At 34.3% G+C, this 27,619-nt stretch overlaps 1 protein-coding gene across 5 annotated transcripts in view; it reads left to right on the forward strand.

The window, feature by feature from the left end:
* Prosap (SH3 and multiple ankyrin repeat domains prosap) overlaps positions 1-27,619 on the forward strand; it is a 271,691-nt gene that overhangs the window by 129,485 nt on the left and 114,587 nt on the right. For 3 of the 5 annotated variants that reach the window (XM_074181508.1, XM_074181510.1, XM_074181509.1), the window contains exon 1: positions 22,270-22,489. The exons of the other annotated variants lie outside the window; for them this stretch is intronic. In XM_074181508.1, the coding sequence (XP_074037609.1) occupies positions 22,422-22,489 (68 nt within the window). In that variant the 5' untranslated portion in view covers positions 22,270-22,421. Of the gene's footprint in view, positions 1-22,269; positions 22,490-27,619 lie in introns of those variants that run through there. 5 annotated transcript variants of the gene reach the window in all.

Below are 27,619 nucleotides of genomic sequence, written 5' to 3' on the forward strand. Positions count from 1 at the left end.
TCTCTCGAATACTTTCACCATCAACGCTGATGTTCCCCAGGGATCTATATTGTCTCCAACCCTTTGCTGATGACAGCACACTTGTCTCGTCATTCCATTTGGATTCCAGGACATCGGCTACGAAGGCACATCTTCACCGGCAGCAGGAGGTCACATATGTTATTGAGGATCTAAAAGTGATTTCGAATTGGGGTGACAGTAGCCAGGTTCAATTCAATGCCACAAAAACCCAGGTATCGGTTTTCTCCAAGAAGATAAATGTGTCCGAACCGGATATAATGAATGTCAGGTCAAACAATTCCGCTTTCTACTTCGATAAGTTTGTTGGGGGGTTAAAATGGACACCAATATGTCTTGGCACAATCATGTAGCTGGAATCATAAAGGCTGCTTCTCAAAAGCTTGGAACACTGTTCCAAACCAGAAAACTGTACACACTTCAGCAACTTTTGATGCTTTACAAAACTCAGATCAGACCTTCTTTGGAGTATTGTTCTCATGTATGGAGCTCTGCCCCCGAAGATACCCTGAAGTTGCTGGATTCCATCCAGAAAAGAGCCAACCGCCTGATTGGAGACGATAACATCACGTGCAACCTTGATAGCCTGGAACATCGAAGAAAGGTTGGAGATTTGTCACTCTTCCATAGATACTTTCACGGAAGGTGTACAAGTGACTTGGCACATTCAATTTCACCAAGAGCTTTACATATCAGAAATACACTTCGAACTTCACTGTTTAAGAACTCTTTCATCTGGAAAACTGCGTTCATGTAGAATAAGCTTCCTAAGAAAATTTTTCCAAATGGATTTAATCTCTAGCGATTCAAATCCAATATGAATCGCTACTTTCGCACAGGCACCGCTCTGAGAGTGCCTTAAGGATTTTCCTGTAGTGCTTGTGTTTTGTCCTTAAAAACATGTTACCTGAATAACTAAAACTGTGTCTATGGATTTTGTGAGGATATACTTACTGATTTAGTTTATTTGAAGCAGATATTTCCAGTTATCCAGTTTATAGGCAATATTAGGTGCGCCACATGTATTATCGTCAATCTATATTTTGATTATGAACAATACCTACTAAAGATAAAAATGATGTCATATTGTATAATCCTAATTATTCCCAAGTTGCGAATTCGAAGTTTAATTTAATAACAACTCAAAATATTATTTATCAGATTCTAATCTATGTGATTTCGCAGATCAACTTTCTGGACTTTCCTGAGAATCGTGTGTACGAGTATATCAAATGTACGAGTATGTTGAAATTTTCACGCGAATTTTTGAGAGTATTGGGATTTTTTAAACAATTCATATCGATAGATTGATTACATAAATTTAACGAATATAACAGGGTGCAGAGATTATAGAATATGCTGTTATCAACATCTCAATCTATCAGTCATATTTGTGCTTGCAGTTGGAATACAGTATGATATGAGTCTGTATATGGACCATGTGATTTTCGTAGGAATTCAATTGAAGATGTTTCAAATTTTCGAAAACTCAGGAAACTCATACTCTTTCACATACTCGTTTATGTGTTGTGGCGTTTTTGTGAATATCTGGTTCGATTACATTACAAATATTTGTAGTATAAGTTGAATAAGAAAAAGTTTTGTCTAATTCAATGTTCATAAGAGGTTATTTCGTATGAATTTTTCCTCCAGTTTGAAACTGATAGAAACTTTCGTACATGATTTACATATCTTCCTTTCTTCGAAAGTACTCTACTTTCTATACATCTATTGACCCTTTCTGATATACGATTCCATGAAACTCTTTCTTCGTTATATGAATAAATAGAATAATTTCGTAAGATCTTGATACTTAGAATTGTTATGACGGCCAGAATTGTTTTAAATCTCATTCTTGATACAGTGAATCATCACCAAGTCAAAATCCATCTGTTTCACTTACATTGCCAGAACTCGATTATTCTTGAAACTGAAATCGATTTTTAGTAGCGTGATTTCAACTAAATGACAATTGAAGGGTTGAGTGGATGAGGGAGTTATGTAAAATTTTCTTGGTTTGGTTTGCAGTTTCATGTACATACTAGCGACCCGCCCTGGCTTCACACGGGTGTAATGGTGATACTAAATATAGATTTACTCACCGCTTGATAAAATAATTGTGTTTCATGGACGCGCCGTTTTCCCGTGGCTGGCGCCCCAGTTGGAATAATTAAAAATCATTTCTTATTGCACATCTACATCATAAAACCAACCTACATACAAAACTTCAGCCGCCGAAAATATACGCAGAAACAGTGATGAAAGGTAATTTTCATATGTAAACCTCCCTTTTACCCTCACACGGGGCGCTCCAGTTGAAATATTTGAAGCACCAATATACCAATATACCAGATTTTAGCTTGCTAGAGCTTGCCAGTACGGATAAACAGAGATGAATTAGTGAGTGTTAGGTGTTAAGCATTTATAAGTATAGATACATTTGATATGCAAATAATTAGTGAGTACTTTTACTCATGTGATATTCAAATCATATGAAAGACCTGTACATAACACCACTTCTTAACAAGAATTCGAAGTAATCCCAGTGGCAAGTTCCTATTGAACTAGTGATTTTGCTATTGTTCATATGGAGTTGAAGCAGCTTTTTCGAATCCAGTGTATGGCACGAATCCGGAAGTAAGATCAAAACAACAATTTTGTGGATCTCAGGCATTCCCGACATTGACTGATACTTTGTTAAAATAGTCCATTGAAAAGTTACATTTAGGGTTGCGTTTTTCAGAGGACGCAATTTAGTTTTTTTAATGTGTAAGGGGGGTCAGTAGAAGCTTTAGTTTAAGTTTGTGGGGTCGCCACCCTTGTCCCCCGGCCGCCACCTTGGAAAAAGAGGAGCAAAGGGTTTTCGCGCTGTATCTCGTGAACTAGTAACTCTACAGAAAATTTGATTGAACATGAAATGTAGCAAATTGAATTTTCTACAATATCATCCACATCACTTTTTATCGTCAAATGACCTACAAAAAAGTTATAAACAAAAATTTTGTAATGAGGTAGAGTCTGGAGGCGCGTTTTTATGTGGTATCCCCAGTAGGCCTAATCCACGGGCAACTTCTAGACAAAATAATATTATTTATCATAATATATTGAAAAAGGTCTATCATAGTTATTATTATTTGATTCTCTTCGATGATCCAGGCTGCGAGTCAATATCTGAATCAGTATCCGAGATGAATTTTTGTGGTATAATGGGAGTTAGCGTTGGCGTCATTGTCGGTAATTCATTTTCCAATGCATTTTCTTCATACAGTGTATTTCTTTAATGTCCCCCCCTTTTATTTTTAGAACGGGTCAACTGAAAAATTGTAATTTGGGATAATAAAATTAATGCATGAATACTTTAGTTTGAAGTGAAACTGACAGATGAAACTTTCAAGATGCCGACTGGGCGCCATCTGGGGAAAAAATTATATGGAAAGGGGGTCTGACAGATCTTTTTGAAGCTCGTGAAAAATGCTTCACAACACTAGAATATAATGTCAATATCTTCAACTACTACAAAATGGCGGAACTTTTAATAATTGACTGAATACACTGACATTCAACTACATAATATGAGGTAATAAGCTTGAGGTCAGTTTAGAAGATGCTCGAAATGGTTGCCTTGAACTTCTTGACATATGAACAGCCTATTCGATATTTCACGCCGAACATTTTCGAACACATCTCTACAAATATTCATTATTCTCAACCGTATATCCAATATTGAAGCAGGTTCAGTTTCGTACACCTTTTGCTCCAAATGGCCCCATAAAAAAGTCCAAAGGTGTCAAATCTGGCGAGTGGGCTGGCCATTCTGTAGGACCTCGACGGCCAATCCAACGTCCTGGAAGAAAAGTAGTATCCAAATAGTTTCTTACTTGTCTGGAGTAATGTGGTGGTGCTCCATCTTGTTGGAATACAATATCCATATAGAATTCATTAGGATTCGCTTCGACGATTTCAGTAATGAGAGGGTCAACAGTAGTTTCCAGCATATTCAAATACAGTTCCCCTGTTGAATTTCGATCAATAAATAGAGGTCGTACAATATGGTTTCAAAATATTCCTGCCCAAACGTTAAATTTTTCTGGATATTGGATATGTGTTTCCCGGAAAACGTGAGGTTTGATGTCACTCCAATAACGGCAATTTTGTCTGTGAACATTGCCGTTGAAAAAAAATGTACTAAAAAGTCACTAAAACAAATACTGTGGACATAGGTAGGATGCCTTGCAATTGTTTCCGTCATGATTTCGCAGAATTCTGTTCATCGATCAGGGTCATCTTCTATTAATTGGTGTGCCATTTTAATTTTGTATGGATGATACCTATTCCTCTTTAAAAGTCTCCACACAGTAGAAGGAGACACCTCACAAACATTCGTGATGGAATAAGTAGACTGTTCAGGGTTTACTACCATCTCACTAATTATTTGCTGTTCTTCGGAAATGGACGGATGACCTGGGGGCTTTTTGTTATATACACATGTAGTTGTGAATTTGGATACAAGTTCCCTTAAATATTTTCTACAGATAGGACGATTCGGAAAACGTTCAATGAAAATCCTTTCGGTCTCGTGAAAGTTACGCCTAGCACCGTAAATAAAAATCGCTTCAATTTTTTCTTCCAATGGATGAGAACTTAATGAGAATATTCTAACTGAACAATGATGTTCATTGTCGTACTGACATTTTTGTCGTTTTTATAGACAAAAAAAGACTGAACAAACCTTATCGAGTTGTTGAAATTGCCTTATGGCAGATAAAATGGAATATTTCTAGAAATATTGATATTGATGTGTTTGTCTTCAGGATATTATAGAATGTTCCGCCATTTTGTGGTAGGTGAAGATATCGACTTCATATTCTAGTATTGTGAAGTAATCGTCAGGAGCTTCAAAATTATGTGTCATAAGATCCCCCTGTCCAGCCGCTATCTGGGAAATGTTGATATGTCCACGATGTTGCTGCAGCTTTCACCACCACAATGGAGGCACACTACTGCTCGGGGGGTTCTGGAGGCTTGGACGTTTGGATTGGTATCCAAAATTTTTCATGCTGTTTCCAGTCTTTTTTGGATCACAATGTTTACTGAGCCATGACTGAATCTGGTAATATACTAGGAGACTGTGGAAACAGGCTGCATCTTGTGTTCGAGAAAGTGAGGAGAAATTAAATGCATTTTTTGTCACTATCTTGGCGAATAGTTGTATCTCAGGGTGTTCAGAGAATCGTCTTCATTTCCGCCATATAAAGAGACGAAAAAACGTTAGCCAACAACACTGAGGAAAGATGGCTTGACTATCCCACTGACAAATAATGTTGTTCCACTAGCTAACTCAGGATGCTTCTGCAAAAATTTTATGAATTTTACTTTGCTCATATTATACGCCGCTGACGTTGTGTCGCATCCTGAGAAGGCAAGGAGACACAGTAAATTCTCTGCAATTAGGTCGTCATATATAAAAGCTGAAAGACATTACAATTGTTCGGACGTACGCCTTTTTGAAGGTTGCTTCCTTCCTAATGCCGTGACCAAGACAAGGATGTGGATGTCTTCTGCTAAGAATGTCACTGAATCATACGACTGTGATGCAGGCACCTTTTCCAATATATATTAATAAATAATATTATTTTGTCTAGAAATTGCCCGTGGATTGGGCCTCCTGGGGATACCACATAAAAAACGCGCTTCCAGACTCTACGTCATAGGTGGCGGGGAAGAGGGTCAAAAATGGTTTAATAATAGCATACAAATGTTGAGATCATAATAAATTGTATGAATAAAAAAATATATAGATTAAAAAGTAAGCCTTAGGTTTTGTTTTTATTGTATCCCTATGAACATTCGAGAATCTGGTCAAGTTTGGTGCGCTGTAAAACCTAGGTAAATAAATAAAATTAAACAAGTTTATAGTTGAAATTGTTTGTTGAAAAATCCTCTACACAATCTACACAATTGCTGTGATGCCATTTCATTGTAAAATGAACAGCATTTTATGTTTGATTAAATTTTCTGTAGGGTTGCTAGTTTACGGGATACAGCGCGAAAACCCTTTGCACCCCTTTTTTCAAGATGGCGGCCGGGGGACAAGGTTGACGACCCCACAAATTGAACTCAAACTTCTACTGACCCCCCCTCTACACATTAAAAAAAAATAAATTTGCGTCCTCTGAAAAACGCAAAGTAAGGCCTGAAAAAAAAATATAAATATATATATATATATATATATATATATATATATATATATATATATATATATATATATATATAATCTCGAACCCTTTTACCCTCAGGGTGTCGGGTTATCATTTTATTATTGCTTTATGAACTTTTTCCATTCTTTTCTATCTCTAGTCAGTGTCTTTACTTCGTTCCATTGTTTATTTCTTCCTTGTAGAATCTTTCCTATCATGTCGTTCCAGGTTTTTTCAGGTCTTCCTCTTCTTCTCTTGTTTTGTGTTTTCGCTTTATAGATTTGTTTCACAGGTCTATTGTTTGGCATTCTCTGTATGTGTCCCCACCATCCTAATTGTTTTTGTTTTACAAATGAAATAATGTCTTCTATGTCTAGTTCTTCTCTTATTCGTGTATTTCTTATCTTATCTCTCCTTGTCACTCCTATAATTCTCCTCAGGTATTTCATTTCTGTTGCTTGTATTCTACTTTTGATTTTTTTTGTTAATATCCAAGTTTCACATCCATATGTTAATACTGGCCTATATATTGTTTTGAATATTTGTAGTTTTGTCTGTCTTGAAATTTCTCTTTTACTGATGAAGTTCTTATTCATTGTATAGTACAATTTTATGGTTTTCTCGATTCTGTTGTTAATTTCTGCTTCTTGTCTTCCTTTTTCGTCTGTTGTTACGCCTAGATATTTGAAATCTTTTACTTGTTCTATTTTTTTATCATCTATCATTATATTTATTTCTTCTCCTCCTATGGTCATCACCTTGGTTTTGTCTTTGTTTATTCTCATTTGTTTTCTCTTCAGTGTTTCATTTCATATTTTTATATTATGTTGTAATCGTTCTTCATTTTCAGCTATCAGTATTATGTCATCGTCAAATGCTCCCTCAGCTATCTCTACTCTTTGCATATTTTTGTATCCAATGCACATTTTTTTGCTATTTCTATCACATTCCTTGATGATGTCGTCCATGAAGTATTGGGCTCAATGATCCACCTTGTCTCAAACCCTCTTTTGTTTTGAAACCTTCTGATTTCATGTTGTTCTTTATAACATAATTTCTATTATTTCAATATATGTTTTTAAAAATATTTATGTTTTTTTCATCGATTTTTCTATTTTTCAGACTCTCCCATAATTCTGTTCTTGGTACCTTGTCGAAAGCTTTTTCTAGGTCTATGAATGCCAAATATATATTTTGGTTTTCTGATCTTCTCTTTTCTATTATTTGTTTTATTGTGAAGATGTGCTCTTGTGTGCTTCTTCCGGGCCTGAACCCACTTTGTGGTTCTGAGAGTTGTGACTCTATTTTATTCCTGAGTTTGTTGTTAATTATTCTTTCTATTATTTTTGTTATGGTATTCAGTAGCGTAATCCTTCTATAATTATTGCAATTTTTGTAGTCTCCTTTTTTATGTATCGGTGTTATTAGATCTGTTCCCCATTCCTCTAATATAGTTTCTTTTTTCCATGCCTTATTGATTATTTCTAGTAGGCTCTTTCTTCCAGTTTCTCCTGTTTTTCATAATTTCTGATGTTATTTTGTCCTCTCCTGGTGCTTTCCCATTCTTCAATGTTTTAATTACTTCATCTAATTTTTGCATTTCTATCAATGGTTCGCTTTCGTTTAACTGGTTCCTTTCTGTTGTTTCTATTGATCCTTCTTTATTTCCTTGTCCTAGTAGTGTCTGGAAATATACTTTCCATCTCTTCATTATATCTATTTCGTTTGTAATTATTTCACCTTTTGAATTCATGATTTGTATGTATTTTACGGGTTTATCTGATCTCATGGATTTTAGTGCTTTGTAGAATAGTTTTTGGTTACTTTTACTGTCTTCTTCTAGTTTATTACCGAATTCAATCCATGACATTTCTTTTGCTTTATTAACTAAATTTTTTACTTGTTTTCTTCGGTTTTTAATGGACTAAAAGTAAGATTTTCATTGTAGTTCATCATATTGTCGTCTGTTCAAGCCAGTATATATTTGTTATAAACATGCGCCATTTTTCATCATTCAGCACGTACATAAAAGATATCCGTATGAAACAGATGAAAGGCTTCATAACCAACTGTATTCCAGCCTACCACAGTGAATCATCAGTTTTTGAACGTATTCACTTCTAATGAATTATCTTCATTCTCTTGTGGATTACGTTTCAGATTAATGCTTCAATTTTCTCCGAATCGTTTGACACAGTCGATTTTCTATGAACATCCAAAGCCTTTTCATGGAATTAAACCATTGATTAAAATCGTTTCGAGACTGCACTGTAATATTTCAATGAATGCACTTTCGCAAATCCGATATGAAGTTGATAGTGGTTTTGTTTACAGATGACAGGTAACACGGTAAAATTCATATCAATAAATAATAAAGTTGTTTACTTTTCATCATATCGGTATAGAGTTCGCTTAGCCTCTATTGGTTAGATTTTTCATTTTAAATTTTCAAACCATGAATATATGAGTGGAAATTGATTACTCTCGAAATACAAAACAAATATATTTTTTCAATAATTATTCATTGCACGACATGTTGTGTTTTATGTTCATGAAATGAAATGACTGTGAGATTATTATGGAGAAAAAATATTTCCTTGAAACTGACCAAAATGATAAATAAAAACTGTTGTAAATTGGTATATTCGTAGATTTTCAAAAGTCTTCGACACCATTGACCATTCCATACTACATGATATTCTTAGATATAGTAAGGAAAACACCAGATAATGTTATTCATTTGACTACAACATTCAATTTTTGATTATGGAAACATATAAAAAACAGTAATACAAATTATGAAATTATGAAACATAAAAAATTAATTGGCCCTCCGGGGCGACTTGATTGATTCCAGTGGCGCATTTGCTTTTTCAGCAGCAGGAAAACCAGGAAAAACCTGAATCACCACGTTATCTGAAGATCTTGATCTGCCAATGTCCTATCTTTCATAGAATGAAATTTAGGGTATCTCCAAAGGCTCCAATGAATTCAAGATATTGCCACGACTGTCTTCAAACTTGAACCAGTCCGTTTCATCTTTGACCAATGCGTGATAATGACCAGATTCAGCGCACAATGAACAATGACTGCATGAAGATTATAATAGTGGTGTGCTAATTAATTAAATTAATACAGTATCTCCAGAACAAAAGATATGTAACTTTCATTACTGATTTTCGAAATATGCAATTTTTTCCGAAACTTTATATGAGTACTGAATCAGAAGAAATGAATTGATTTACAGGTCGAGGTCAATACCAACTCAATTTCTTTCAGCAGTAACTCATATTTTTATCAATAATTGATTATCGCATTAATGGAGCGGGACATAAATGTTTTTCTTATGGAGGTCGCACTATGTGGCAATGTTAGTGTTGTGATATGAACACTTCAGGTACTTCATGCTTCATTTATCTAGACGAGTACGGACCTACAGAAGCTTTCGAAAACCAGCTGTGACACATGAAGAGAGTCTGTTTCCATTCAGACGATTATCAGGGTCGTAATAAAAAGTTATATGTAATCCATTTTATGACCATCAGATTACCTAAACTCTCAGGAATATCGAAGCCAATTCAGTCACTGTATTAAATTGATATTGTCGATGAACAATATGCCATGAAAAAGAAGGTCTGCATTTCAAATTTCAAAGTTGGTGCATCATGTCGAGAGACAAACTTTATAAATATGTTATGAACATATTTTGATAGCACATTGAAAGTCCACACGATATTGGCCCCTACAGAAAATTTAAAATCATGCAAAAACATTTTTTTCACGGGAGATATTTTGAAGGAATTTTCAATTGGATTACATCAACCATCTAATATATAAGAGAGAAAGTGAACATATGTTCTGATATTTTTGGGACTACCAATATGGGACCTTTATTCATTGAAGGAAATCTAACTATGAGCTCTACTTAATTGTGCTTGAAGAAATAATAGACCCCTTAATAACAACTACTTTGAAAAATCAAAGTGATGCTGCTATTAACATGAATTTGCAAGTTGACATTATTGACTTTCAATAATATCGAGCACTACCACTTCTTTTTTTCGATTACAGTGGCTAAATCACACATTTTCTGGCAGATGGATCGGCCAAAGAGAAAAAATAAAATGGCCAAAAAGAAGCTGTAGAATGGTCATCACGATCATCCGAATTTTTTCAAGATATTAGGGAGTTTAAGTGCAGACTTTATCACTGTTCAGATAACCGACACCCTGAAGTTAGCTTCTTCTTTTTCATTTCATATGGATGTTGCTTCTCAGTCTTGCTCGTGGCAATGCTGCCAGCTTAAGTTTTCTTATTCCCTTTTCATTTCATAAAAATACTTCATTATTTACCAGGGAGCCTCCAGTTCTCTCAATATGACTTTCACAAATAACACATCTATTATCACACTGACGACCTTGTCGAATACAGCCTGGTTACTGGCGTAGGGAGCTTTCCCCCAAAATGGCTTTCACTTTAATATTTATTCGAACTTGACTTTATTAAAAAACAGCTCGCTTTTGAACTCAACGACATCCTCGTGCCATTTTTGAGGACGGTCGTTATCGGTACCACCGTCCTCTATCGCGATAGGAAAGAAAGTTTCTGAAGTTATCTAATAGTCAACATTTTTTAGTTTTTCAAAAAAAATCACCAACAGAGTAAAAGTTAAGACATCTACGTATGTTTGCGTGAGATATATATATATATATATATATATATATATATATATATATATATATATATATATATATATATATATATATATATACCGGGTGTCCCACATTTTATGTGACAGGCAATATCTGGTTTGTTGAAGGAGATACACAAAAATGTTTCATACAAAAGTTTTAGGAGTTCATGAGAGCTATATTTTGATATAATTTTTAAATATACAGGTTGTTTGGTGTAGGTGCTACAGACCAAAATTCCATTTTTTAAAATAGAGCGCCCTGTATATCATTACATATTCAGATGCTACGTTAAATTCTGATATCATTTCATGTTTGGTTTTTGAAATTCGGTTACGGCGTTGTTGAGTTATTGCACTTTTCCTTAAATATAAAGTTTCAAAAAAACTTACTTACTCGTACACGAATCCAGTCTATATCCTTTATTAAATTGAACTAGACTACTACTGAATACCAACCATTATTCTTACCTCTACGATACGATATCGATATCAGTTGAATATAATATTGAAATTCTTGAGAATGTGACTAACAAGAGGGTGAATTGCTTTATATTGCACAATTTCATTTATTATGTTTTTTATTACTTCTTACGTTATTATTTTTTGTCACACCATCATTTTCCTCTTCAATAAATTATGATTCAATCTGAAACAAAGCACAATAATTAAAAACCTGAACATTATTTCATTTTTGTTTCATTTTCCGAACACAAAAAATTAATGGTTGAGTATAGCTAACTCATTCGACTCCGGATGGAATTTTCCTCACTGTGTAGGAGCGGTTGATGGAAAACATGTTTCTATACAAAATCCACATAACTCTGGCAGTCATTACTTTAATTACAAGGGTACTTGTAATTAAAGTAATGACTGCCAGTCATTATAAGGGTACTTGTAATTAAAGTAATGACTGCCAGTCGGTAGCCAAGCGGTTCGGCATGGGTGATTTGTTCACTCACTCGAATTGACTGCCGTGTTGGTCGGTGGTACAAGCCCTAGTCTGAACGATCGATCTTCACTTGATATCGTCCAACCCGTGTTAGGAATCACACGTTGAAAGGTAAGACCTCGTTAATCCTTGGCTCTCACAAGTTTCGACTTCTGAGGGTTGTCGTTCGTAGGGGTGCGATAGCTGGTTAACGAAAAAACAGATTTTAAAACTTATAGTATTGTACTATTGGCCGTTGCTGATGCAAATTATAATTTAATATACTTTGATATTGGTTGTAACGGAAGAATTTCTGATGGAGGAGTATTCCAAAATTGTTCTTTGAGTCATGGTCTCGAAGATGGAAGTATTGAATTACCCGATCCATCCTCTCTTCCCGGTAGAGATGAACCTGTTCCATTCTGTTTTGTCGCTGACGATGCTTTGGCTATGAAATCTTATATTTTGAAACCATATCCTTTTCGAAATCAACCAACTCCTAATCGTATTTTTAATTATGGATTATCAAGAGCTCGACGAATCATTGAAAATGTATTTGGAATTATGGCCAATAAATTTCGAGTTTTGCGTAAACCTATTGCGCTTGCTTCAGATATAGTTATACGAGTTGTACAAGCATTATGTGCACTACATAACTATTTATTGTCAGAAAAAAGTTTGAGGGGAAATTATGTACATCAAGGATTAATAGATACAGAGGAGGCAGAAACACATAATATACTACCTGGCTCCTGGAGAGATGAAATTCCAAATAGCTCAGTATTTTCGTTACAAAAAGAAACACGTAATAATTATACACTTTCTCAGAAGGGAGTGAGAGATGAATTCGAAGAATATTTGATGAGTCCTATGGGCGTGTTAGGAATCACACGTTAAAAGGTAAGACCTCGTTAGTCCTCAGCTCGCACAAGTTTCTCAACTTCTGAGAGTTATCGTTCGTATCGGGGCGATAGCTGATTAACGGAAAAACAGATTTTAAACAGGAAAACAGATTTTTTTAAACAGAAGTACATTGGCAATATAAAAAAATTTAGGAGTATATGATAGACGAACTTTTGAATCTGTACATAACTAATGAGAAAATCATAATAAATATTAATTAGATTAATAATGTGTTTCACTTACTAAATGATTAATACTATGTTTCACTTACTAAATGAATGGACTGCGACGACTGCACTGGTGACTGAGAAATTTCCAATGGCGGAACAGACGTGTCAAGGGATGATTGAGTCTCACTTCTATTCAAATCAAATCAAATCAAATATGCTTTATTGTCCAAAGTATAAACTCGTTGACAGAGCTAATCATGTATAAATGAGTTTCACTATAATAACTATACATTATATATATACATTGGTTTAATGTATGTGTCATACTGACATATGGTTACGATTTTCAGTGAACAGCTAAAACAATTATAGATAAATAAATGAAAATGCATATATAAACGCACATAAATACCACACACATACATATTTATATACATCCTAAATGAACGAATAGTCAGACATTAACAGGTAAATAAGGAAGTCAATAAATAAAATATATAAATAAATAAGATAAACAGACACTGTTTTCAAAATTGCAGGAGCTATTAAAATCAACATAAGCAGTGTTTGAACAGGGAATAATTTTATTTCAGAATTCCATCCATATCTTTATCAAAGTACTCTTGAACACTATAAAACACCTGGTCAATGACAACTTGCTTTACAGATTTCCTGAACTGATAAGGTGATTGGATATCTTCAAGACTGGTCGGTAGATGGTTATATATTTTAGCTGCATTATAGATCAATGAGTTTTTAATCAAATTTGATGATGGAATAGGCAGTTTTAATTTGTCGCTTTGGCGAGTGAAACCAACAACAACATCGTAAGATGATTTGTTCTTATATTCGATTCAGTTTGGTTTGGCGCCAATGTCCACCAGCGAGAAATACTCTCGAGAGTGACTCTCGAGAGGTTTCCTCTCCCTTGGACACGTAGCTTTAAATTAAAATCGATATGGGAATGATTAGAACTTCTCACATGCGTACATAAGTACACATACCCACTCATTTTTATTCTTTATTGCAAATCACTCGATGCTTAAATATATTTCAATTCTTCAAAGGAAATGAAAAGAAAGGTGGTATTTTTGAAATTATTCTGTATCTGAATGACCTTAAAATGAGGGATCACTCAATCCTCCTTTTCAATTAACACTTTAGGGGTTATGTCCGTCTCGCTAAAGGGTTGATGTGATTCAATCTACAAAATCTCCCCGTTAAAAATGTGTTTTTGCATTTTTTAAATTTCTATAGAGACCGAAATACAGAGGTTGGCATGTAGTCGACTTAACACCCTGTAGATCAGTTAGTCAATCACCGTCGCGAAATCGTCCGCAGCCAATTCGCAATAAAGCGCCATCAGCATTAGATCCGTCGGTGTTAAGTGGCTTATCCGGTTCCGCTCCACATGACGACGGGCTTTCGGAACGAAATGGGCCCTTTGAAGAGACGAGCGGACGAAGGATATTAAACGAAACATTTTAATTAACATCTGTACGTGTTAACAGAAGTCATATTATGCTCGTGATTGAAAACTGTACGTGAGACTAAGCGGAACTATCATTATCATTCGATTAGAAAAATTATATTAGCTTCTGAAATCAGTTCCGGGTCTTTTGAAATCCGAATGGTTCTTGAAATACTCTTCAAATTATTCTTGAATTATTGAGGATATTTCGGGCTTTGTTGATATTAATGGTAACTTGCAATCTGTATGGGTTTCGCATGAATAGCCTCATCATGTTTCAACCAATTCACAAAAAACAATAAGAATTATACACATACCTCTTGAATAACTCCGTAACATGTACATATTACATTTCATATTCCAAATTTCCGTTTTCTTCACTTCTCTACCATTTAGTGAAGTTACACCTAGAGTTGCTATAATCTCCAAAGGTTCAAATGTAAAAATGGCTCATAAAACCTGATAATAATTTATAAAACTCAAAGATAAAACTGCCAGCAATTTGCAATCTGAATTATTTTGTTCAATTCCATGCTACAACTATAATTGTGAATATATTGGTTGAACGTCGAGATCACTCAAAGACAGCAAATCTGTTGATAATAGAAGTGATAATATGTGATCTCAGTATCCAAGTTTTTCATGGAGGACACTCCACGGATTAAAATTCAACAAAAATTCTTGCTATTGAACAGAATTCATTTAGGTATCCCATGAACAGACATCAAATTTGTCATTGAAAAATTTTCTGAATTGTATGTCAGACATCACTGTCAAATTTCAATTTTCAAACAGGGTGTTTCCTGATCGCAGTTAAAAATGTAAGGGCGTGTTCAGGAACTAATTTCATGAAAAAAAGTGCATATAAATATAGGTCCGCCGTGTTGAATTCTTCAAAAAAAAATTTGTTAAATTTTGTGAACTCTTATCCAAATTAATTAGATACAAGTTATGTGGTTGGCTCGTGGCTAGTGTTGTAAAATTTCCGGAAATATATTTTTCAGAAATATTTCCTGAAATATTGGAAATATATGGAAATATTGGAAACATAAAAAAAAATCAAAATATAAGAAAATAGAATATTTATTCATAAAAACAAAACAAATCACAGAATGCTCATACGTAAACACAAACAAACCAAAATAATGTCAAACTTCCTCAAGAAAACAAAGAAACAAAACGAAACACAAAATACCTTATACCTAAACACAAACAAAAAAAATAACATTGAACTTATTAAAAAAAAATCTTATTTTTGACGAAGAAGTTGAGCCAGAGGCATATCTTCATCGCTATCATCACACTCTACATCTTCATCGTGCACGTCTATTGCCTCAAAATCTTCAATAGATTTCGAAATAAAAATTGACCTATCGCCTTTTTCCATTTTCTTTAGCAAATTTTGATTATGGTATACATAGACTAGTTTGGCAGCTCTGTCATTAGTAAGTCTGTTTCTCTTTTTCGAATGAATGTGACTGTAAACGCTAAAACTACGTTCCGTTGCTGCCGAAGATGCTGGCATCATCAAAATTCGTGTCGCTATTTGTGATAGTAAAGATGAAGAACAGAGTCCTTTCCACCAGGAGACTAGGTTATCAAAGGTACTTTTCCATATAAGGTTATTTCCAAATAATTTGCCACTCTTACAACGGTAATTTGCTATGTCATCTATTATGTCTTGCTCGTTTATACTGAGCTTATTTGTTGTTATATTAATTATGCACTCTATGGCTAGAAGAATTTGTGTTTCATCAAGTTCAGAACCTTGTGATCTATGTATGGAGTTACTTTTTCTGGAAATTGATTGCTTCCTTCCTTTCTTTGGAAGATTCTCACATTTTTTGTATCGAAATGGAGTAGTACTAAAAAGGTGAAAACTTTATTTTCCAAAAATTAATCACTCCTAAAAATATAACCCTTCAATTCAAATATTTGAATAACATTCCAAAACAAACGTCTTTCAGATGACTGACAAAAACGAATAATATATAAGAAATCAAACTAATTGATCTTTTCATATTGTTGAAAAGATGTCTGTGATATAGCCGTGAAACAACGTTATTTTGAAAATCTGCTGACTTCCATCTTCAAATATTTGTTGTTCTATTTATAATAATACGGAAATAAAATATTTCCTTTCTGATAATTTTGATACATCAGTAGATAATATTTACATTACATCCATTAAAAAAAATCGCATTAGCATTCCCTTAAAAAAAAAGGTGGTCAAAAATAAAAAAACAACTCATTTATATCATCTCAAAACAAAAGTCTTTCAGTTGACGATCATACCTACATAATTTATAAATCATTCCATAAAAAATCAAAATACTTGCCTTTTACATTCTTGAAATGAAGTTTTCAATAAGCTCTTGAAATAACATTATTTTTGATTACCACTCAACAATTTTCATTTTCAAATATTTTCAATTTTCTGTTTATAATAATACGGAAATGGAGTCTCTTTCCGAAGTTTCAGCAGAAATACAGATTTGCATTCATTAAAAAAATACGTATTTTCATAAACTTAAAGAAAAAGAACTGATATGAAACATATTCATGATGTACAATGATTCACCCAATAATTCAATAACGAAAAAATGTGTTTGGAAAAATGTTATATAGAGATGACGATTATAAGAACATCATTTGATAAAAATATCGATGATCATTCGTAATTGTCTAAACTACTTTGGTTCATTTGCCAACCATCGTATGACCTATATTCGGCGAATTCAAACTCTATCGTTAGCTCTAATACCCGATCAGAAACTCACCCTGTACAGATTTCACAGGATCTCGTGAAAATTTGTATAAAAATCCATTGAACGACCTCACGCGATATCTCAACCTTCACATCGTATCTCAGCTATGATTAAATACAAATGTCGATTTCAATAACACTCGAAACTCATAATATCTATCATCATTCCAATCAATCAGCCGCCAAATAATCATTACCTGTTTATATGAAGAAATTTTCAAACTGTCGAATGCATTCAAGGTCATTTGATTAATCCATTAATCAATCTAACGCGTTTTGACCATTAAAGTCATTGTTCCCGATGGGCTCTGTCAAAAGTTGAATTGATGATGTAGATCAAAGGAGTATTGGATTGTTTTTTTTGGTTCACACTAACCCAGGAAGAAGGATTATGTATAAGAATGAAACACCAGTAAATTGAGAGACAAACCGTGTTATCCATATTATCCAAGGTTATTTGCAGAAATGATCGAGGAACTGTGGTGAGTAGATCCATCAGACAAAGTGGTGAACACAGTTTTTTCAAAGAGTCAAACACAAAAATTTGCTCCTCGATTCGTGCAGCAAGATGCCCAGAAGTTCCTTAAATATAATTTGGAAGGTTCACACGATGCTCTGCTGTTTCGTCGTTAATGACATAGTCGGATAGTCAAGGTGCAAGATTTCCACTTTGGTATCCGCGACAACCTCCCCATATGAGGGTTTTTGCACGTCAGCTACACCTGACAATGCCTTAGATTCAACCATGCAAGGCTTTTTCGCCTCTGGTTTTTGTGAATCATCACTTGAACACAAACGTTTGCTAACCTGCTCATGAGGGGTTTGTTTCTCTACCTGAGGCAGATTCTGCGTACGCCGCTCAAGAATTTCTTGGCAGTTTTATACGATACCCCGCTGTTGAAGAGACGACTCAGTCGTTTCCTGACTGCACCACCAAACCATAGCTTCAGTTATTGGATAAGGAGTTGGGGAGTTGAGAAGCTCTCGCTCCTCCAGAAAGGTCAGTTGGAGTCGTCGTAAACTCGACATCCATCTCATCTGTAGACTCGCTCCCGATCTAAATTTACAGGGAGGTCAGTTGAAGTCGAAAGCTCGACATCCATCTCCTATGTAGACTCAGCGTCAGAAAGAATCTTTTGAGTTTACTCTGTCCATAAAAGTCCCACTAGTAGCTAGGGAAAGGAAGGTCAATCACGACAGAGCCCCGCTATTCCGTGACAAGGCGATCCCCCACATCCCAAGCCAATGCACTCGCCAAAAACAGCATGCACAGTGGTTCAGGCGGTGAAAGATGAACAAGGACAGTCAACTCACCTTTTTTTTATCGTTTGCTAATATCTACTTCGAAATCAAGATTCCTTTCTTCTGACTGGTTACTCTGAACAAATGCCCAAGCATCATTATTCACTAAGCTATATGTGATTGAATATTTGTTAATGGAACTGGTAAATGTTTTGAGGCGCATACTTCTTCTTTGGCACATTCGAAGAAAGTCATTTGAATTCTTATAAAATCTACCTGAATTCAATACTGAACTCTAGCTAAAATACTTATCGAAGAATAGTTCTAATCATTAATACTATCTCATGAAAGAGGCAGTTAACGTCCTTCAGCTTATCATTTTCGGTTTCACATGTAAATCATTATTCGTAGATATTTTTGTTTTTACTGGGTGACTTCAATATAATAATAATAATACGTATTTATTATTTTCCACATACAGTACATCTATGATGAAAATGTTGGAAAATAAAGAGCGAAGTTAATTTTCTCCAATGAAGCAATTACTTACTTCATCAGGAATATGTCCTTTCACTTAACGAAATAATGGTTTTATATCAAATAAAAAATTTGCAAAAATCTGAATTTCTTGTCGAAATCATCAAAAGTGACTTTATACATTTTTTTAACTTTCTATCGTTGAAACAATTAACGTTCGTAAGGAAAATAGCAGTAGGTAGTGGTTTTTCAACAAACCGCCGAGACAGACACAAAATGAAACTCTTGTCGAGATCAACAAAACTGCAGTTTGCCAGATCGACATTTTCTGCAAAAGAATATGATATATTATTTACTCTTCACGTCTTTATCAAAAGCGGTAGCGTGTTTGTGATTTGATCCAGTTTAGCTGAAGTTTATTGTGTGCTTTGTCTGCAGATAATTTGAATAAATACAAAATTGCTCCATAATCATAACGACTAGAATGTATTTATTGATTTTGCAACACCGACACCCTCATTCCCAGATAAAACTGAGCTAACTCAGCATTTATACAATGATTTTTTTTCTGTGAACATTCATACGTTACCTTATTTTTTTTAATTCTTAGTATAAACCAACACAAAGCAAAAATTAAAAAAAAATCGTTGTCAATGCTTATTTTTTCCATTTATATGTTTTCATGGACATTATAATAATTTCCAAAACAGTAATAAAAAGTATATATGTGTATTAATTAATATGATGATGTAAGGAAAGATTACCTCATAAAACCGCCTACGACGTACGCAGAATCTGTCTCAGGTGGAGGAACAAACCCCCCACGAGCAGGTTAGCAAACGTTTACGCTCAAGTGATGATTCACCAAAGCCGAAGACCAAAAAGCTCTGCACGGTTGAATCTCAGGCATCGTCAGGTGTAGCTGACGTGCAAAAACCCTCATATGGGAAGGATGTCTAGGGTATCAAGGTGGGAATTTTGCACCTTGACTATCCGACTACCTTATTAACCATGAAACAGCACAGCACATACTTCGTGCCTGCCCTGTTGGGGACAGAATCAGGCTTTTAGAGTTCAGCAGAGCAGTACCATCTTACCTGAAGGACCACTCACCATACAAACTAATCGGCTTCGGTAAGAAGCTGGGTTTATTTGGTCGACTGTGAATAGGTGTGAGCCACAATAAACTCTTGCGGGTTACGGTGGAGGGTCGAATAGACCCACTCACTTTGGACCTAACCTAACCTAAGGAAAGGTTATTTATTGATAAAATATTTCATTGATTATTGTGTGTATGTATTTGTGTGTGTAAATATGTATATATATATATATATATATATATATATATATATATATATATATATATATATATATATATATATATATATATATATATATATATATATCGAAGCAGGGACGCAGAAATTGAAAATATAGATGCTGCAGCGATAGACTTGTTGAATGCTTGGTATTGATAAATCGTATTATATTATTGAACTAACCGTTCGTTAGGAGATTCTATAATGTTCCAAAGATCTTTTTCTGCATGTTTCATCAAATTTTTTATAAAGCAGTGCTAGTTTTACGTTATATGCTTACAGTATAATATGTCGACCACTCACTGAACACTGAGTCATGCGTTTTTTCGAGATACGGCTAGCGATGTGTGTTAGAGTGAGGAGAAAGGGAAGCAAGACATACTGGTGCCGTTATGCGTTTCGTTACCAAGCGGTTTACCTCCCAAATGAAGTTATCACATCAAAAACTGTTTTTTTCGTGTATATATACAACTCAAAAAACTTGACACGATAGTTTTGATATATTTATAATTTAGAGAAAGCGTAATAATTTCTTCAACTCAATTACTGTTCTTTTTTTTCAAAACTAATTATTGGAACTAACAACATTGCACCATTGCACCATTTTTATGCCAGTTATCAATTTTGGATAACTATGAGGTGGACAACCTCTAGATTCTATTATTCACAAATATTCAAATATCTGTTATTTCACTTGAATCTTATTATATTCATTTACACAAATATGAAAGTCGGCTATACATAATGACTATTGAATTACTACATCACCAAGAATAATGGTTTTCAGTTTATTATTTGAATAGAAATTATTAAACTGAGTCTTCTTTAAACAAAATTGAAAGGAAAAAATCAATAAAATTTACATCAATAAGTAGGTAATGTAGTGATACATTGTGAGGCGGTAGCCGGTCAACCGTCAGGTGGAACAGTAGTTCGAGCCGTTAGGCGGGACTATGGATTTTCACTGCCTATCGTCCAACCCGTGCTAGGAATCGCACGTTAAAAGGTGAGACCTCTTAAATCTTTAGCTTGCACAAGTTTAGTTGTCGTTCGTTGAGGGGGTGACAGCTGGTTTATGGAAAAGCATACTTTCAACAGACAGAACGTCCGATGTTTTAAAGGTTAGAAGGTTGAAGATTGAAGATTTAAATATAGGGTTTTGACTTTTGTCGCCCTCATGCATGAACGAGGAACTTATGGATCATTCATATCAACAGAAAAATCTTATAAAAATGTTAATTCAGGAATAATATGTCAAATGTCAATTTAATTTTTCATTAGATTTTATTCATATAGAATATATTTCATTTCGAACTTTCGTTGATTGAGTAACTGCAAAATTTTTGAAGGAATGTTGCTAGGTATTTGTCATATAATCGCATCTTTTTTTATTTTCGAACACTTCAATTTATGTGAGAGATTGGTGTTTGAATACTGAAATTATTTTCTCTCTGTAATCCCTTAAATCTCAATCTCGAGTCTTTGATATCCTTAAATCCTTTTAAATCTGATACAGATTTCCCCTAGATGTATGAACACCCCGTTCCTGGTTTGCAGATATCAATATGTTTATTCAGATTATTAAAGGAAGAGTGTATTGTGAACAGTTTAACTTTCAAATTTTGTTAGCGTCCATAGTTAATAATTCCTCGTATTTATCTAAACTGATCAAGTAGCCTACCATTGGAAAAAAATTTATAAGCGTTCCAAAATGATGAGCATTTCATTTAAGATTTTTAGGCTACCTCTTGTGAGAGTGTGGACGGCAATGGCAAAAACATTGCTTCTGGTGTTCGCTTGACAATGATATTGATGTATTTTGCTGATTTTCGATACTATTTCTTGAAAGGAAGATATTCAGGGAAGGAGAAAGTTCTCAAATGGACACCCTGTATATTATTCTTTTTTCTCCCCCAAACTGACCGATTATACGTGCGCTCATGCCGCAAAGTATTATACAACATAATTTCGGTAACACTAAACAGGTGCACTCGATCTTTTATTATCTGTAATAATCCTCAGAAAGATAATTCAAGATAAAGCACATTCGTCAGCAGAATACTCCGACCGTTTTCATCTTGCTGACTATTTGTTCATTGCATATTGGGTTGAATGTTTGGTTTAAATCTGTGCACAATTTCCATAGTTTTGAAAGACATGTAGACGGACTCGCATTGATTCGTTTTTTTTTCTGATGTGAATCGAGGAGAGTGTGCGTAATATTTAGTGAGTGATAATGGTGGGTTTCAGAAAAAAGAAGACCAATGAAAGAGATGACACATCGTCATTCACATCTTCCAGCACGTATGTATTATACTTATTTTGATGCCACTAAGAAAGTTTATTTGTAATTTCCCTCAATGCATAAAAACGATGAGTCAGTCTAAGCAGTGTTTCATAGTGATTTAAATGATGCCCTATACCTTTTTATTCGATTAAAATGAACATAACACATACTCATATTTTGTATTGAAAGGTCTTCCAGTTTATGTTTTCATTTAATTTTTCTGGAAACAATCTCAAATTTACCTTTCGCACAACAAACTCAATCGATAAAATTGTGCATAATGCCATAATTCAAAAATTTGCTTCAAGCCATTGCTTTCTTGTATAATAATTCTAAATTAAATCCCAAAACCGTCGATTCAAGAATTTTATCAAATTATTATACAGGGTGTTCCTTAAACACATGCTAATATTTAAGGAGGTAATTCTTAGACCCATTTTAAGTTTTTTAATAGTAACTGAAATAAATTTGTAGACATCTTTGGCATATTTGGTACATATGTTCCATGCCTCAAGGCGCATTTTCTGATGTACACAAATTTGTATTTTTTCAAACAGTGGCATCCCTACGGGTTTCGCATTGAATATTTTTGGGGAAAAAGTACTACGCCAATGCTTTCTTTCCAAAATAAAATCTTTTTTAAAATCCTCATTTATTTTTGACAAAATTTGATCTCTTGGTATTTCTTTGTCCGACGCATGATTTTCACTCAAAAAAATAAAAATCGACAGAAAGCAAATTAAGAAATTAGATCAATTCTAAAATGAATGAGAATCTGAAAATTGCTTCATAACGCATTACCAATTCCCTAATAATATTTGAAAATATAATCTGCAAAAAAATAAATTTTTCACAAAAACGAGTTTTGTTTTATTTTGTGACAGTTAGTCTAAACGAATAGCACAAATTTGTTAATTAGTAATAATACCAAAACTGATTATAAAAATTGTTGGAAGTGGCCACCTGCACTTAGTATGCATGCTTCCGCCCTTCTACGCATGGAATTACGCACCCGTTCAAATATTCCCGGCGTATTTCGTATAGTTTCACACGAGGCAACTTTTCGCTCTCTTAAATCTTTTGAAGTATTAACGGGAGTTTTATACACAAGAGTTTTAAGGTGACCCCATAAAAAAAATCTGTTGAGATTGGGGGATCTTGCTGGCCATTGCTGAGGTCCTCCGCGACCTATCCAACGATATAATAAACTGTATTTAAATGGTTTCGGACAATTACACTGAAATGAGCAGGGGCGCCATCGTGCATGTACCATATTCGATTCCTTAACGCAAGTGGCACATCTTCCAATAACCCAGGTAAGTCTTCTTCGAGAAAGTGTAAATAAGAACGACCATCGAGGCGTCCTGGTAGAAAAAATGGACCTATTAGATAATCACCTCTAATTCCTGCCCATACATTAACCAAAAATTGGTGTTGGAAATGGGTTTCGGTTATTGCATGGGGATTTTCTTCAGCCCACACATGATTGTTACGGAAATTTTGAATGGCATTCCGAGAAAAATTTGCTTCGTCTGTGAACAAAATGTGTGTCTCAAACTGCGGATTTAGTGCAATACTTTGTAGATACCACTGACTGAAGTTCACACGCTGTGGAAAATCTCTGGGGAGTAATGCCTGCACTCTTGAAATATGGTATGGGTATAACAAAAAATCAACCAAAATACGCCAAACAATTTGATGACAAATATCCAGAGTTCTAGCGATCTTCCTCGGACTCGTCTCTTGCAGCACCGCTTCCTCAATTTCAGGAAACTACCAGTTTCCCCAAGTCGACGATGAATATTTGAAAAGGTTCGGCTATCTGGTAAGGCACGATAAGGATATCTTTCCTGATAAATGCGCCTGGCTTCTGTTGCATTACCATCGGCAAGGCCATATACGTAATGCATTTGCGCCATTTCCGCATTCGTATAATTTACCATATTTACTGATATTCAGAAAAACAGCGGACTACCAAAATAACTTCAATAACACTTCAAAATCAATCAAAACGCGCTGTGACAGTTTTTAACACCAACACCTTACTTTAAACCAACATCAATATTAGCTACTGACGTTTGTACATACAGAGAATTCGTTTTTTATTGCTATAGTGGGTACGCTGTTTTTTCTGCTTTTAATCTTTAAAAGAAATCACATATCGACAAACTCCATATTTCCAAGAGGTGCAGTAAATAAATTCTGCTACACGTCATTCATTCCAGGATAACTAAATTTATGTTTTCAAAAATTATTAAGCGGTGCTGCGTTATGACGTAATATAATTGAGAACAGTATTTTTTTCGCCAAAAATATACATTTCAAAACTCGTACGTACGCCAATGGCAGAGAAAATTAAGAAAATTGTACATCAGAAAATGCCCCTTGAGGCATGGAACATATGTACCAAATATGCCAAAGATGTCTACAAAATTATCTGATTATTTTCGAAAACTTTGCCACCCTGTATCTCAAAAGTTAAGGCGTTTAGGATATACGTCCATAGGACGTTTTTTCGTTAAAATGTGTCTAAGAATTACCTTCTCAAATATTAGCATGTGTTTAAGGAACACCCTGTATACTTTCATGTCTTGTGTTTAACAAAATGTTTAACAATTGCTTCAACTTGGTGCACGAGGGATATAACCCTTCACTATACATTACATTATAATGTTATCCGTATATGGTACTGAAGAGCTAACAAGGCAATTGTCTTATGTCCAAACATAAAGATGTCTACCAGTGAGGATAACAGTGTTCCATGTAAGTGAAATTTGCTTTCATTATTTATATTGTTTAGGAATATTGTGAATAATATCTGATTCAATTCCATTACAAAGGTTTGGGATACAAACGGAATTTTCAAATATCAATGTACAAAGTCGCGAAGCTGAAGCTTTTGCAATGAGCAGCGGACTCACTCAGATTATATATGAGCCAATCAAGATTCCTGACCGTGACGGAGAATATGTTAGTCTTCTGTATATATTTATCTAACAACCAATCCAGAAATTTACAGTCACCCTAAAGTATCCATTGGGATCTTCTGTACACAATATCATTTCAGTGTTGAGTGGATTACCGATAAATGTTGTGGAACAATCTAAGCTGCGCAGATGTTACAATGTTAGTTAAACTAGTTTAATGTATAAGTTTGAAAATGTCATTATATGACCAAATTACAGTAACGTTAGTTACAAATAAAAGTGGTAAAAACATAAAAAGTTTCAATTCTCTTTTCTCCATACAAATATTTGATATTCGCTTCTTTGTGAAACACTAGCATTACAAAGATAAACACTCGACTGCTCAATTATTGCTTTGACCATGTGCAAGGCTTGAAAATCAATCCCACCAAGATGCTTCACTCATTTAGGGGTCAAAATAAACTTTTACCTTATTCAATCATATAATTCAACTATACAGGGCTTTTCATGATGAGCGTTAATTAGCCGTTTCTGGCAAACTATTCAACATATCAACCTGAAAATTCCACAGTATGCATAAGTCAATATGACCTACACGCCTAAAATATTTTAGACGAAGCGGCGTTGTCGCTTCTACTATAAAGTAGCGGCTTCTTTGATTTTTCAAATGGAACACCCCGTATATAATATCATTATCACTTTGTCAACTAATTCATATACTATTTCCCTATACCTATCTATTACCGTTTAGAAGATATAAATTAATTTTGATATTTTTTTTACCAAACATGAACTTTTATAAATGCTGATAATCTTGAACTCTCTTGCACTAAAATGATCAAATTTGAAATGGAGTGGAGTGATACTATGAGGATCTTCACCCCGAGTCATATTTTCGTTTGCCTCATACAGGGTCTTCAAAAAATGCTTACTTTGATCTCATGAAAAAATGAGTGGAACTCATTTTTTTCAAATGAAACACCCTGTATATTTCAACGTTTTTGAGCTCCACATCCAATTTCAGATTAACTTTATTCAGACAATACTATTTCTATTTTGAACCGTTTTCGAGATAAACTGTTTCAAACGGAAATTGACATGGTTTCCGTGAATTCCATTCCTCAGTAAGTCTTTATATTTTGAAGCATTCAAATTATCATCATAAAACTCGATATGAAAAATTTACTCATTCTTTATGGCACAAAATACATTGAAGTGCCATCTTTCTTGAAAACCCCTTTGGCGGACAACATGGGGATTTTCTGGCGCCCAATAATGTCTATTGAAAACTCCATTTTTTGTGAACTTGGCCTCATCTGTCCATATGATATTATCAAGGAAATGTTCATCCTCTTGAGTCTTGACAAGTAACCATTCAAAGAATTCCATTCTACGAGATAAATAGTCTCTTTCAAATGTTGGACACAGTAGAACTTATAGGGATGCCATTTATGCTCATTTAGAATTCGACAAATTGTCCCTTTCAGTCTCGTGCAGAGAAGCATTTGGAAATGCATGAAAGTATCCCAAAACTGTTATACCATTGTCATCATCATCCACTTTAGTCTTTTTACGAATGATTTTTGGACGGAAGGTTCCATTCAACCTACAGTTTTTTAGTAGTCGATTTATCACATTATTATTCGGCTTCGGAAGTTGTAGATATCTTTCATGAAATACTCGACATGTTCTACTTGCAATTCTATTGCACTCACCATAAATTATTAATGAATTCAAGAAATCTTCATTACTGTAACCTAATCTTGACATTATTCTATTATAATTGGTAGCTATCACAATCAGTCAAAACCATCAACGAAAGTCTGACTTTAAATAATTGGTTTATTTATTTTTCCAAAGCACACTATTAAAAAATATTAATGTGTACTGTTGTACGTTAGAGACCAATACCTCACGGTATACAAATTGTAACTTTTTCTAAGGTAGGTACATACCAATTTCGAATTGACTGATCTAAGACAGTTAAAAAACTGGATCAAAAAGAAATAATACTAAGTATAAAAAAAATGTTGAATATCCAAAATAAGTGATGAATTCAAAAAAACGAGCAAGAAAACCACGTCAGTTTTCGTTTGAAACAGTTTATCTCGAAAACGAAAACGAAAATAGAAATAGTATTATCTGAATAAAGTTATTCTAAAATTGGATGTAGAGCTCAAAAATGTTGAAATATACAGGGTGTTCCATTTGAAAAAATTG

This window comes from Leptinotarsa decemlineata, unplaced genomic scaffold, assembly GCF_025532065.1.
Source record: "Leptinotarsa decemlineata unplaced genomic scaffold, Ldec_3_MD MMD2_tig00026314_RagTag_RagTag, whole genome shotgun sequence".
Classification (NCBI taxonomy): domain Eukaryota; kingdom Metazoa; phylum Arthropoda; class Insecta; order Coleoptera; family Chrysomelidae; genus Leptinotarsa; species Leptinotarsa decemlineata.